This window comes from Odontesthes bonariensis, chromosome 11 (assembly GCF_027942865.1).
Source record: "Odontesthes bonariensis isolate fOdoBon6 chromosome 11, fOdoBon6.hap1, whole genome shotgun sequence".
NCBI lineage: Eukaryota > Metazoa > Chordata > Actinopteri > Atheriniformes > Atherinopsidae > Odontesthes > Odontesthes bonariensis.
The window spans coordinates 5,815,406-5,830,750 of NC_134516.1; the positions used below are offsets into that span (position 1 = coordinate 5,815,406).

Below are 15,345 nucleotides of genomic sequence, written 5' to 3' on the forward strand. Positions count from 1 at the left end.
GACAAATCTTTGAAAAACTTACAGAAAAGTACAATCAGAAGCTGTTCAGTGGATCAAATGAACCATGTTATATTTTTCTGGTGAAGAACTCAGGATCCAGGATACATTTTCACCCAGTAAAACAGGGTAAAAAATGAAGTCCTGAGCCACCAAATGTCCCTGCTGCAGCGGTTTCTTAACGAGGGTTAAAACTGGTGACGTTTGGACATTTTAGCCTTTGGCCTCCATCAGACATTCCTCATGATATCGAGTCGATGCATCACAGTGTTTCACTGTAACTGCGAACACTCTGAAATGGTCAGCAGCTCCCTGCAGTGGACCAGTCCAGAGCAGTTAATCATATTCTAACAAGCTTGATCATCAGTGTTTGATATGAGCAGCCGGGAAACAACCGCCCTGGGACCTCGTTTTGATCCTGGCTCCTCCAGTGGAAACGCACTCAAAGTCACTCAAATCTGAGAAAACAAATCTGAGAGACCTGTGTGGAGATGATGCAACAGGGGCAGAGAACACACGCATGGCACCCCTATCAAACAACGTGTCCACTGCAGGGCTGATTAGGGCTAAAACCTCCCTGAAAACTGCCCTGTGGCGACCCAGAACTGGTTCTTTCTGTTAATCTATTGGCCAAAAGAAGGAATATCAGCAGCTTACGTGGAGAAGAGAGGAATGACACGCTGAGCTCTGATTGGTCGGGATAAAAACACGTCCTGATTCTGATCCACTGAGGTGAACAGACCCTAACCCTCTAAAAAAGTCTAAAAATCTAAAAAGAATATCGATTGATTTGAAGGATTCTTGTTCTTTTTTCTGAAGGTTAAAAAAAAAAAAAAAAGGGAATATTTACTTTGCAGAAACAGCTGAACGGAGTTCAAACGAGGCCACATTTCAGAGACGTTTGTCACAGAAACACATGAAAGGAGCCGTGGAGCCGCCCGGGCAAACAGTGACTTCTCAACTAAAACTTCAATCGCATTCCCGAGACGCTGCAACACCTTGAGTCAACATCTCAGTGTGCTCTGAAAAGAGGAGAGCGGCTCATTGTGCTCCGCCTGTCTGAGCCGGGCGCAGAGCATCTCTGGGCCCAGACTCCAGAGCCGGAGGCGGCGCCACGAAAAGTCACACCATGACGTTTCCTTTCGCTTAAAGAGCAAAAAAAATGCACAAAACAGCCGATAAGAAAAACAACATTTAGAGCTTTAATTGATATTTGACTTCTGAATGTCGCCCAGTGAAAGTGCAGGAAGGCTGAAGGTTAAAAACAACAACAGGTTGCCTGCAAATCACACCACATGATCGCATTAAAAACAGAAACATTTATTCAATTTGAATCTAAAGTCTAGTTAAAACCTGCTCCAGTGCTTCCAGCTGTAAAAACGTCCTCAGGATTAAAGTTTAAAAGTGGCCTGAAATGATAAAAAAGGCCCGTCTGCATTGTGTGTGTGTCCTACTGCTCGGGCTCATCCGAACAGTCCCTTTTTCTTCTTCTTCGGTTTGGAGGACGGTCGCTCTGCAGGGTCGGACGTGACGGGCGGAGCCTGCAAGAGACCAACGGGAGAGAATCTTTCTTTACCTTCTTAGCCTGATTTCCTGTTTTAAATCGATCGTTTCGCACCACTGAGAAGATGCTAAAGATGGGAACTCGTGTGTCCCAGCAGCATTTAAGCTCCTCTGCTGACAAACCTCTGGCACTGTACCTTTAACACCCGTAAACTGTAGAGCTGCGTCAGAACATCTGGCATAAAAGGTAAAAATGGGAGCAGATCTTTGTTGCTGTACCTGCCGTTTCGGGGGTCTGTCAGCGGTCTCGGCTCTGGGAGCTTCCACCAGCCCGTCGGGGTTCTGCTTCCCGTCCTCGCCCGCCGGATCAGTGCTGGCAGACCCGTCCTCTGAGGGACAGCCAGCAGGAAACAAAGGCTCAGATGGGGGTCAGATGTTACACTTTCAAAAGGAAACAGTAAAGGGACAGTTCGCCTCTTTTGACATGAAGCTGTATGACATCCCATATCAGCAACATCATTTATGAACATCTTCTTACCCCCTGCTGCGTCCTGTGAGCAGAGTTCCAGCCTCGTTATGGTGTTGATGAAGGTAGTCCGGCTAGTTGGCTGGGGCTTAAAAAATAAAGCGTTTTGCTTCTTAAAACAATATGCGTTCAACAGAGTAATACATTTGCATCACAAAATGGTTCTCCAGGAAAAAGTCAGACCTCACAATCGCTTGGCCCTATTTTCTCTCCCTTCGTATCACTGCCTGCTGTGCAGACCGAGCAGCAAACACCGTAACAGGTGCGGCTGTCGGCAGGCGGCAGCAGGCAGTGATACGAAGGGAGAGAAAATAGGGCCAAGCGATTGTGAGGTCTGACTTTTTCCTGGAGAATGATTTTGTGATGCAAATGTATTACTCTATGAACGCATATTGTTTTGAGAAGCAAAACGCTTAATTTTTATTTATTTATTCTTAATTTATTTGTACTTATTTTTATTTATTTTCAAGTTTTTAATAATTTTTTATTTATTAAAAAATAAAAATAAATATAAAAAAAAAACAAAAAAAAATGCTTTATTTTTTAAACCCCAGCCAACTAGCCGGACTACCTTCATCAACACCAAAACGAGGCTGGAACTCTGCTCAAACGCAAACGCAAAGTCTGATTCACCACGTGCTTCAGCGTCTACAAGCAGGTTTAGAGTGACTTTCAACCCAGTTATCTCGGGGTCTGAATCCGATCCGATCCAGTTCTTAGTCAGACTAAGGTGTCTACATGCACTTAATAACTCAGTCTGATTGTAATTTAGCCAATAATCCGATCTGGTCCCATTCTTAGTCAGATTAAGGTGTCTACATGCACTTAAAGGGATACGCCCCCCCCCCAGGCCAAATTAAGTGTATCCCCGCATTCCCGAGACATAAATAAGTGTGTGGGAGCGTTTTCCTGGCGACCCAGGCATTGTCCGAATCTCACAGCACTGACCACTGCTTGGTTGCGCGTAATACATACATGCTAGCGTCGCCAATCAAAATATTTCGCCCAACGTGAATTAATTTACTCGATTTACCTTGGGGGGATTCCCAATGACGTAGCGGGGAGTGTGCTTCGGCTGTGTTTTCCGCACCGGAAACTAGTTCCCAAACCGACATGAGCAAACCAAGCCTTCCGTGTAGATTTACACAGTCATTTGCACTCGATGTGAAAGTACACCACTCACACAGTAATTAGAAGGTAAATCGAGTAAATTAATTCACGTTGGGCGAAATATTTCGATTGGCGACGCTGGCGACGCTAGCATGTATGTATTACGCGCAACCAAGCAGTGGTCAGTGCTGTGAGATTCGGACAATGCCTGGGTCGCCAGGAAAACGCTCCCACACACTTATTTATGTCTCGGGAATGCGGGGATACACTTAATTTGGCCTGGGGGTGGTGTATCCCTTTAACAACTCAGTCTGATTGTAATTTAGCCAATAATCCGACCCTTTCAGCACCATGTGACCCCACTGAGTGTGAATCAGGAATCCCACCACCAACCCTTTTGAATGATAAAGGAACTGGTTCTTGCTTCTTCTTCATGACACCATGCAGAGTTTCTCTCCTTTATACCAAACTGATCTGACATATTGGACTGTGACGGATGCTTTTTACTGATTTATGACGCCCCAAACGTGCCTCTTTTGCTGGATGCTTAAATCAGACATTGATTAAATGAATATAAATGTTGGAGCTTCCAGAAGTTAATGTGTTTATGAGGAAGATGAGTTTGAATCCGACTCACCGGGCGATGAGGTGCGTGCCGGGTCTTCGGCGGCCGGCCGCTTCTCCTCAGCGCGGCGCTCCTCGGACAGTTTGCGTTTCCGTGCGTTCTTGTGAGTGACGGTGGTGGCGTACAGCTGCTGGAGACCGGCGTCGAAGCCCGGAGCATCGGAGCTTTCAGACCAGAGCAGAGGAAGGGTCTGATGGCAGGAGAAACAGGTGGAGGGAAAGGTTTGTGCGTTAAGCTGGGGGAATATCGAGCTTTCAAAGGTTTTCAGGGCCCTAAAAGTGTTTGATGCTGAGAGAAGAGGGCGAAAACGAGCTGAGATATTAGACTGAAATGTGCAAAAGACCTTAAATGTGAGTACAAAAAGACACAAATCTGACCAACGTGTCAGGAACCTTCTGGTTTTAGAGATTAAATAAATGGACTCGCTGGAAAATACAGCTGTTCAGCAGCAAAGATGAATTTTGGTCAATCCGACGCAGTTTTCATGTAAAAAAAAAACTCACATTTTTCAACTAATTTCAGGGAAAGTTTCCAAAGAATTCCCAAAATAACAACGGTTACTAAGCAGGTAAACTAAGACGATATTCCAAAGAACGAAGTAGGTTCAAAATGATCAGAACTTAGTCGTTTATTCAGTCGCATACACTGGAGCTGGTCCCCTTTACTGGAAAAAATGCCCCTCCAAAAATAAGAAAGAAAAACAACAAATAAAAGATGTTTTTGCTTGAAATAAGCAAAAAAAATCTGCCAATGGAACTAGTGAAAATCGGCTTGTCAAGATTTCTTGAAATAAGATGTGATATTTAGGACTTTTGAGTTAAAAGTGATCTTGAAATTAGCTTAAAAACCTCTTCAAATTAAAAAAAAAAAGCTTGTTTCATGTGAAATATGACTCAAAACAATTTGTTTTCAAGACTTTTTCACTCAACAAGATATTCCAGATGTATTGTATTAAAACAAGTCCCTATATCTGGCTGAAATGGTACTTGTTAGGCAGTTGTGTCTTATATTAAAGTGATACTCCGGAGTAGATTCAACCTGGGGTCATTTGAACCGTGACATCCAGCCAAGTAGCCCACCCGCAGTTTTTTCGATATTGGCTGAACATCAGCTGAGTTACTGAGTTATCCCGAATAGCTTCGTACAAGGGTTAATGGATCCTGGTCCGTATCTCCAAAATTACCACACTAAAATCACATGCCATGACACCAAACTTCTACAGTAGTACAAATATGGTCTGTACTCACAAAACGATGCATTTGGAAGTTTGAAAATAGTCCAGGAGTTTATTATTATCAACACAAGCCTGATAGCTTTTCTGCTGCTAAAGCTGCGTCGACGTCACTCCAAGGAGCTGGGAGCTTCAAAGTAAGATGAGGGTTGATCTACTACTGTAGACAACAAAGCAAGGCTGCTCAATTTCTCCACTGATAAAATAATTTCACAACTCTACAACATAAAAATTCATAAAAAAAACATGTAGAATATAGCATATACTTTGTTGTCTACAGTAGTAGATCAACCCTCATCTTACTTTGAAGCTCCCAGCTCCTTGGAGTGACGTCGACGCAGCTTTAGCAGCAGAGAAGCTATCAGGCTTGTGTTGATAATAATAAACTCCTGGACTATTTTCAAACTTCCAAATGCATCGCTTTGTGAGTACAGCCCATATTTGTACTACTGTAGAAGTTTGGTGTCATGGCATGTGATTTTAGTGTGGTAATTTTGGAGATATGGACCAGGATCCATTAGCGCTTGTACGAAGCTATTCGGGATAACTCAGTAACTCAGCTGATGTTCAGCCAATATCGAAATAACTGCGGGTGGGCTACTTGGCTGGATATCACGGTTCAAATGACCCCAGGTTGAATCTACTCCGGAGTATCACTTTAAGTGTAATGAGATACTCAATGAGACAAATATACTTGGTAAGATTTAGATTTTTTCCAGTGCTTTACTGGACCACCAGGCTACAAATACTAAGAACTTCCCTGATATCCACAGAAAACTGTGCAGGACTTCTTCTTCTTCTCAGAAATATCAGAGTAATCTAAAGATAGATGTGAGAAACAGAGAGTGAGCCTTCTTAAAAGGAGAACTGCGGTATTTTCAACTTTAAGCCTCTTTTCTGAGTCGTCTGCAATGTTTTAGAACCCCCCTCACCGCTTTTTTGATGTTTACTGCTGTCTCCGGTATTTGCCTAATTTTGATTCTTCTCAACCTGCTTCAGAATGGCAAGTCATGTGCATGTCCAAAAAGGTCCGTAAAAGCACAATAAACATCCGTTTTCAAAATCATCAACTCACCGGAGTGGTTACTGGTGTGCACTGGTGATCCATATCAAATTTCGTGGCGAAAAGTTGCTTCTGTTGTGTTTTATTTGACATTTTGTACTGGATATTCGTTGATATTACTCCGCCACCGCTAAGAAAATAGTGCGAGCATGAACGAGCTGCCAAATAAAACACGACAGAAGCAACTTTTCACAACGAAATTTGATATGGATTACCAGTGCACATCAGTAACCACTCCGGTGAGTTGATGATTTTGAAAACGGACGTTTATTGTGCTTTTACGGACCTTTTCGTACATGCACATGACTTGCCGTTCTGAAGCAGGTTGAGAAGAATCAAAATTAGGCAAATACCGGAGACAGCAGTAAACATCAAAAAAGCGGTGAGGGGGGTTCTAAAACATTGCAGAGGACTCAGAAAAGAGGCTTAATGTTGAAAATACCGGAGTTCTCCTTTAAAGAGAAGAGACGAGCAGCTTCCCGACTCTGTTGAGGTGTTTACACAGAATATTCATGCACAACAAGCGAATAATAACATATATTTAGGTTGAATATGACCCAATGCTCTCTCTGTCGGCTCAGTTTTTCATCTCATTTCATTAAATCTTGTCGGGTCTGTATTTTTCTTCACTGTTAAAAATAAATCTTTAATTGTTTTTACAGCATCACACTGGAAAAAAAATGCCCCTCCAAAAATAAGAAAGAAAAACAACAAATAAAAGACGTTTTTGCTTGAAATAAGCAAAAAAATCTGCCAATGGAACTAGTGAAAATCGGCTTGTCAAGATTTCTTGAAATAAGATGTGATATTTAGGACTTTTGAGTTAAAAGTGATCTTGAAATTAGCTTAAAAACCTCTTCAAATGAAAAAAAAAAAAGCTTGTTTCATATGATATGTGATTCAAAACAATTTGTTTTCAAGACTTTTTCATTTAACAAGATATTCCAGATGTATTGTCTTCAAACAAATCCCTATATCTGGCTTAAGTGGTGCTTATTTATAGGCAGTTACGTCTGATATTAAGTGTAATGAGATACTCAATGAGACAAATATACTTGGTAAGACTTAGATTTTTTCCAGTGCAACACGAGGAAACAAGGAGACGATCGGTCCGTAAGTCTAAAGTTTGCTCAGATTTCCTCCCATAAAACCTGCAGAATCTGCATTTGTTTCAGTTCCTTTTCCTTTTTGGCAGGAATTTAAAGTTTGTGTCTCAACTTTCAGACCTGATGTGATAATAATCTGACACTTAAAAGGCAACAAATCCATGAAAGATCCTTTGGGTTTGTTTGTTTGCTTTTCAGCTGCAGGGGTCACATGTCCGAGGTGTGACGCGATAAGCCTCCAATCAGAGCCGGCCGCAGGCGGCGAGGCGAGCGGCAGCGACTGTAACGCCAGCCCGACAGATAAAGCAGCTCCACTGGGGCAACATTATGTGAACGCACACAGAGATAAACGCTCACCATTCACTAAATCCCTCTTTTTTCCCCCTCTTCAATGGAGAGGACAAACTCTCCAAATTAGCTCCTCAAATATTGACCGGCAGAAATTGGTGGTCTCCTGCTCGCTGACAGGGCAGAGGGGCTCCTGAGCACACTTTGGTCAGGTTTTGAGGTTTCGCATTGATTTATTTTTATTTGTTTGTTTAAATATCGTAAAAATAAATGTATGCTCTGGTGAGGCTTGGTTCTGCTTTGGGCACAGAGAAACCAATGTGCTGAGGGGAGGGGGGGGGGCAGCAGAAAGCCAACCTTATTCTCTCTTTATTCACTTTTTCCCTCCTCCTCCTCGGCTGCAAACTGGCTCTCTTCAGATCATTTGATGTAAAATGTTGAGCTCAATTTGTTGGATCCGGCTGCCCTGAAGCGCCGTACATCTGATAGTCTGGAGCCCCTTCTCACCTCTGTATGGAAGCCCTTTGGTGCCATGTAGAGGACATATTAATGGCACGTTTTGTGCTATTTATAGTCAGCGGTAATAATCTCTTTACGTAGCAGAATATAACGGTGAAATCAGGGAAAAAGAATCAGATGCAGCCGTATCGATGCTAAACTAAACTGCGAGGACTCGAAAACTCAGGAGATTTTGCGAGCGCCACCTGCCAGTCGACGACATGAAAGAATCTAAACTTCATATTTTTGGGAGTCGCTCATTGACTCTGTAGCGCCCCCTACGATGCTTAAAAATGGTCCCCGCATTGGGGTTAGTTTCACGTGGGACGCCGAAATTCGGTACACTCATTCATCATGCCCAGACGCACAAAAAAGTCTCATGCCGCCATGGTCCCACGTCCACAGGAAGGCGGCCATTTTGGATGGAAAGTGCGTTTTCGTGCCATTTTTGACCGATTCCACGCCTTGCATAAGATCGAACTCGTCCAACAGATTTAATGCTACAGACTTCAAACTTGGCCAGGTTACTCTTAAGACATGGGGGGAAATATTCATGGAGAAACCTTTTCAAATCTCAAAGGGCGTGGCCGTGGCGACGCCTCAAATTTGATGACTCGCCATCACTCGCCACAAAATATTAAGTCGCTTATAACTCCCACATATATTATCCAATCTGTCCCAAACTTCATACGGTGAATGCTGGACCCAGCCTGAACGCGTACATATTATCATAACGACATCCACCTATAGCGCCACCTAATGGTGGTTGGAAACATATTTTTTTTTCCACGCCTTGCATATGATCGAACTCGTCCTACAGATTTAATGCTACAGACTTCAAACTTGGCCAGGTTACTCTTAAGACATGGGGGGAAAGATTCATGGGGAAACTTTTCCAAACTCTGAACGGAGTGGGCGTGGCCAGGCGGTGAAAATCGTGTGATGGCGTTTGTGATTTGAAAGCCTTATCATCATCGCAAAGTCATGAAACTTGGCACACACGTCCACCCTGAAGACCTCGTGCGTATGTAAAGGGTATCATGTGTGGGCGGAGCAAAATGGCTCAGTGGCGCCCCCTAGATATGTTCAAAAACCCCTCCACATTGGGGTTATTATGTACTCGTACGTACGCAGAGGTTATCGTGCGTGTGGGCAGAGCTGCGCGACTACAGGGTCCAGCGCATGCCCAACGTACGCACATCTCGGTCCCGCATTTCTAGTTTTTATAGTTGCTTCACGTTAAAACTCCCAGCAGGCTTTTATCTGTTGCAGTCACAGGAAGTGTACGGTGTGTGTTCCAGAGGTTCATCTGAAGGAGGAAAATGTCTCAGAAATACAGCTCCAGGTCCAGCAGGACGATAGTTTCCCTTCCTCTGAGCTGCATATTGTACTTGGAAGCAGCAACAAATAGTGTGAAGAGTGCGTTGAATGCAGGGATTACATCCACTCATCTCACCATTGACTGTCATGTACCAACAACAATAAGCAGAGTTTATGAGCTGTGGGGGAGATTAAACATGACATCACCGAGACGCCGACTCCACGACCAATCAGAAGCGCTCAGCACTGCAGGGCTGGTGGGTCGTACCCGACCTAACCGGATGAAAACCGGGAGAAATACGTTTAGTTTTCATACTTAATGAGAAAAGAAACAGCTCCTCGTAGCCATTAGTAATATTGCTCTTTAAAGGCACTAATTTTTACTATGGCTGGGCGAGTTAACTCGTTATTATCGCGTTAACTCGTCAGTTATTTAACGGCGATAAATATTTTATCGCGCATTAACGCTTTTAAAAAAAGATATATATACATTATATAAAAAATATATATATAAACATATATAATAAATATATATTTTTATAAATATAAAAATAAATATATATTTTTATATTTATAAAAAAAATTGTGTTTTTTTGGGGGGGGGCTTTTGTGCCTTTAATGGATAGGAAAGTTCAGAGAGAGGGGGAACGACACGCAGCACAGGGCCGTCCGATGCGGAACTCGAACCAGCTGCAGCGAGGACTATACCCTCTGTACATGGGGCGCCTTGCTCACAGGCTTTTATTTTGTAAAAGTCTGTCGCTCACAGGCTTTTATTTTGTAAAAGTCTGTCGCTCACAGGCTTTTATTTTGTAAAAGTCTGTCGCTCACAGGCTTTTATTTTGTAAAAGTCTGCTGCTCACAGGCTTTTATTTTGTAAAAGTCTGTTGCTGTCTGCTGTGGAACAGGAAAAGAAAGTAATCGGCGGATCCACCAAACATGGAGAAGGGTACGGAACTTTTACTCGGCCATTTTCATGTTAAAGTTCTTCCAGACGGCGGAGTCGACAGAACCAAAGTCATCTGTAAACACTGCCAAGTTGAATTGTCTTCTCAGCGTAGTAGTTCCAGTCTAAAATATCACTTAAAGGCAAAACACACAACTGATAGCAGCAAGTCATTCAAGGAAACAGACAGTGGAGCGAGGCTTCTACATAAAAACTACAGAAAGATGCTGATGTTAAAAGTGTGTTTGCACAACAAATGTTATGGCACTTTCATTCATATGGCAGCACATTTAAAATAAAGCTAAATGCTAAAAGCTATACGCTACTTTTGGATTCATTTTTGGATTCTGCGTACAAATGAGATTAATCAGGGAAATCATGTGATTAATTAGATTTTAATCGTTGCCCAGCCCTAGTTTTTACTTTGGAAAACTAAAATAGGTCAATTTTTAGCTTAGAATATGTCCATAATGATGACAAATCGTTTAAATTGTAAACATTAGGCATGCGGGTGAGCCTTACAGGCGCCTCCACCAGCCTCTGAGAGAAATATCTGGTTCAGTATCTGCTAAAATCTCCACTTTGTGGACTTTAAAAGGCCGAATCCAACCCGCCGGAGCTGCAGAAGTGAGTCAGACTGCTGAACAATGAGCTGGAATTCAGTGTGAAGCTCTGTGAAGCTGCACATCCAGCTGGTGCATCGCCCCTGCAGATCATCATTAAAATAGAAGCTTAACGCAGCCGCCTCCCTCCCGGGCAGAGGTGGGCTTCCATAGCTCGCTGTATTTTAGGAACATTACAAAAGAGGCCTCAGGGTGTGAAAACGGTGACGAGTGGGTTGTTAGGGGCTGCTGACCAGAAAGGAAACACCAGAGGAGGAATAAACAGGTGATTACAGCAGGTCCATAACCTCTCGCCCGTTTTGTCGAGCTGAGTAATGTGGTGGAAAAGTTCCTCCCGGAACAGAACAAAGGAGGAGGACGCTCACCTGGTGGCCACGCCCCCCCGCCGCCGGCCCCCCGGCCCACAGTAAAGCATCATGTGTGGGGAGGTGGTGAGAGGACAGGGGCAGTTTCTGTATTATTAGCAGGTAAACAGCTCTGATTTTAGACCGGCTGCTGCTGCCTGAGGCAGGCGGCTTCGGTGCCGGGGAGTCGTGCTCTCTGCATCCTCTGACCTCATGTTTACCCTCCTTCCTTTCAGCCTCGCTTTCTCTCACCGTGGCCTCTGCCTCCCGCCCCCCACTGGAGCGACGCGTCGCTTACTTACGAAGCCTCCACAACATCCTCCGAGATAAAGAGAAGTGGAGCTGCACTGGAAAAAAATGCCCCTCCAAAAATAAGTAAAAAAACAACAAATAAAAGACGTTTTTGCTTGAAATAAGCAAAAAAAAAATCTGCCAATGGAACTAGTGAAAATCGGCTTGTCAAGATTTCTTGAAATAAAATGTGATATTTAGGACTTTTGAGTTAAAAGTGATCTTGAAATTAGCTTAAAAACCTCTTCAAATGAAAAAAAAAGCTTGTTTTATATGAAATATGACTCAAAACAATTTGTTTTCAAGACTTTTTCACTTAACAAGATATTCCAGATGGATTGTCTTCAAACAAGTCCCTATATCTGGAAAAAAATCAAAGTCTTACCAAGTATATTTGTCTCATTTCTAGTCAAAATATCTCATTACACTTAATATAAGACACAACTGCCTAACAAGCACCATTTCAGCCAGATATAGGGACTTGTTTTAATACAATACATCTGGAATATCTTGTAAAATGAAAAAGTCTTGAAAACAAATTGTTTTGAGTCGGATTTCATATGAAACAAGCTTTTTTTTTTTACATTTGAAGAGCTTTTTAAGCTAATTTCAAGATCACTTTTATCTCAAAAGTCCTAAATATCACATCTTATTTCAAGAAATCTGGACAAGCCGATTTTCACTAGTTCCATTGGCAGATTTATTTGCTCATTTCAAGCAGAAACGTCTTTTATTTGCTGTTTTTTTACTTATTTTTTCCAGTGTTACAGTGTGTTAAAGTATGTTAATGAGTGAAGGGCAGCAGCCTGTAGCTGCAGCTGCAGACTGACCCACAGCGGAGTGATGACAGTGATTTAACACGGCCAGACAGCGCTGTCATGACGTAAGGAGACACACGCGTGGCATGTCATAAACAGAGCCGGGGGAGGCGTCGGTGCATCGGGGCTTTAAATAAGTCCCAGGATCCTCTCTGCTCTGGCGTCATCCACACCTTGGTTTACCTTTCACCTGCTCCGAGCCGCCGCTCGCTGTCGTCACGTCTCCCTTCGGCACGATGACACAGAAAGCTGCTAATCTGAGCCACAGAGGCCCCTTCAGTGGGTCAGCCAGTGTGTGAGAACACAAGAGGCTGCAGGAGGCTGTAAGAGGCTGTAGGAGGCTGCAGGAGGCTGCAAGAGGCTGCAGGAGGCTGTAGGAGGCTGTAAGAGGCTGCAGGAGGCTGTAAGAGGCTGCAGGAGGCTGTAAGAGGCTGTAAGAGGCTGCAGGAGGCTGCAGGAGGCTGTAAGAGGCTGTAAGAGGCTGCAGGAGGCTGTAGGAGGCTGTAGGAGGCTGTAAGAGGCTGTAAGAGGCTGCAGGAGGCTGCAGGAGGCTGCAGGAGGCTGTAAGAGGCTGCAGGAGGCTGTAAGAGGCTGCAGGAGGCTGTAAGAGGCTGCAGGAGGCTGTAAGAGGCTGAAGGAGGCTGTAAGAGGCTGCAGGAGGCTGTAAGAGGCTGCAGGAGGCTGTAAGAGGCTGCAGGAGGCTGCAAGAGGCTGCAGGAGGCTGTAAGAGGCTGCAGGAGGCTGCAAGAGGCTGCAGGAGGCTGTAAGAGGCTGTAAGAGGCTGCAGGAGGCTGTAAGAGGTTGCAGGAGGCTGTAAGAGGCTGCAGGAGGCTGTAGGAGGCTGCAAGAGGCTGCAGGAGGCTGCAAGAGGCTGCAGGAGGCTGTAAGAGGCTGCAGGAGGCTGCAGGAGGCTGTAAGAGGCTGCAGGAGGCTGCAGGAGGCTGCAGGAGGCTGCAGGAGGCTGCAAGAGGCTGCAGGAGGCTGCAGGAGGCTGCAGGAGGCTGTAAGAGGCTGCAGGAGGCTGTAGGAGGCTGCAGGAGGCTGTAAGAGGCTGCAGGAGGCTGTAGGAGGCTGTAAGAGGCTGCAAGAGGCTGCAAGAGGCTGTAGGAGGCTGTAAGAGGCTGCAGGAGGCTGTAGGAGGCTGCAAGAGGCTGCAGGAGGCTGCAGGAGGCTGTAAGAGGCTGTAAGAGGCTGCAGGAGGCTACAGGAGGCGGCTGTTGACAACCTGGCGTGCTCGCCACGCCGCTGTGTTTCGTGCTGCTGCTCTCATGTCGCTCAGGTCTCGTGATGTCTCTGCGGCGCGCCGCACTCGGCCCTCCAGACTGGGACTCGGCCCAGAGGCCGGCAGCTGAGGGGAGGCGGCAGCCAGGCCACAGAGGACCTAATTACAGAGCCGGAGCCGGGACAGCCCTGTGGAAAAAGAGGGATGTGCTGCCTGCCTGCAGGAGGATTCTGTTTTGCTTTTACTCTGCAAAAAAAAAAAAAAAAGTCCATGAAATGTCAAACGCATTGCAGCATCAAAAAAGCCCTGAAAGAGATGCTTCTAAATATAAAGTGATGCCCCAAACCAACAGATGTAAACCGAGGTTTACGGCTTCTGGGAAAGGAAAGCTCCAAAAGCTGATCCACTGGCTGTGATTAACAGAACCGACGGCAACTTACGGTGCGTTTACACCAAGCGTGACGTAAGCTGCGTGGGAAATACGTCCAAGTGAAAAAAGTTTCCACATGAGCCTATCAGCGCTGAGCTTCTGCCTCCGTCACCAGGAGCGAGATGTGATGCAACCAAACGCCTTCCAGCCAAGTTCTGACCACGTGTCCACATGGTTCCAGCTGTTCTTTACTCTGAATCTGCTCCAGAGCCGGACCGGGTCTCACTTATTAAATACATGGTAAGGGTCATGGTTACCATGGATACGATCCCATATGTTTATTCACATCAGAGTTACTCGAGGAGAAAATGTGTCAACACAGCACAGGAGTCAGTTTTTAACAGAAAAACACTACTGTGGGGATTTATTAAAGAAACGTTGAGAAGATGCATCTAAAAAGTGGACATGGAGAGTTCTGTGACTAATCTCGTTGGTCCTGATCCAGGATAAATTCCTTTCTGTTTCCTTACAAGCAGCTGCACCTTCTGTTAGTCTGTTAAAGTTTTTTTTTTTTGGACATTTTCTGCTTTTTCACTCATTTTCAGTCATATTTGGGTTATTTTTTCTTTGTTAAGCCACTTAACTCTGACCTGTGAAGCATTCAGGCAGGAAAAAGGCTCCTAACTCAAGGGATGAACCAGTGTTGTGTCCAACTTAGCAAAGAAGCCATTTTAAACTGGATCTTTAGGCACTTTGTTCCCAGCAGCCTGTCACAGAGACGCATCATTTGTTCCCATTTCTTTAGCTGCATGTGTGAAAAACAGCAAAGATAACACAGTGTGACAGACAGAAAACAGGATTTCTGCAGCAACAAGGTGATTCCCAAAGAGCTGTTAGCTGAAAACTTGGCATATCTCAGCATAATGTGCAGTGTGTCCTTAAAACATTTGAGGAAACTGGACAAGTGGAGGACAGAAGAAGAAGTGTCAGGCCTAAAGAACTATCTACAGCAGATGGACAGGATCTGAAAGTGATGTCCTTAAGAAAGAGGAAAAAATCCAGCAAAGACCTGACACAGGAGCTGGGATGTCCTTCAAGAAGCCTGGAGAACTATTCCTGAAGACTCCTTAAAGAGAGGACAGAAAGCTCGTCTGAGAGGGTTCAGGCTGTGCTGGAGGAGAAAGGAGCTCAGAGCAGATATTCACTTTAAAGCTGCTCAGAACTGAACTCACTCTGGTTCTGCCTCAGATTCTGGGTTTATGTTCATGTTGGAACATGTTTCAGTGAATCTCTGCAGCTGTTACCATGGAAACATCTGCAGATATTCACTTTAAAGCTGCTCAGAACTGAACTAACTCTGGTTCTGCCTCAGATTCTGGGTTTATGTTCATGTTGGAACATGTTTCAGTGAATCTCTGCAGCTGTTACCATGGAAACATCTGCAGATATTCACTTTAAAGCTGC

General features: G+C 44.5%; 1 protein-coding gene across 1 annotated transcript in view; it reads right to left on the bottom strand.

The window, feature by feature from the left end:
• Window positions 1-1,176: 1,176 nt before the first annotated feature.
• nhej1 (nonhomologous end-joining factor 1) overlaps window positions 1,177-15,345 on the bottom strand; it is a 39,173-nt gene continuing 25,004 nt past the window's right edge. Inside the window, exons 7-9 of the mRNA XM_075477337.1 lie at window positions 3,774-3,951; window positions 1,780-1,889; window positions 1,177-1,538 (exon numbers count right to left, since the gene is read on the bottom strand). Of these exons, the coding sequence (XP_075333452.1) occupies window positions 1,461-1,538; window positions 1,780-1,889; window positions 3,774-3,951 (366 nt within the window). The 3' untranslated portion in view covers window positions 1,177-1,460. The remainder of the gene's footprint in view (window positions 1,539-1,779; window positions 1,890-3,773; window positions 3,952-15,345) is intronic.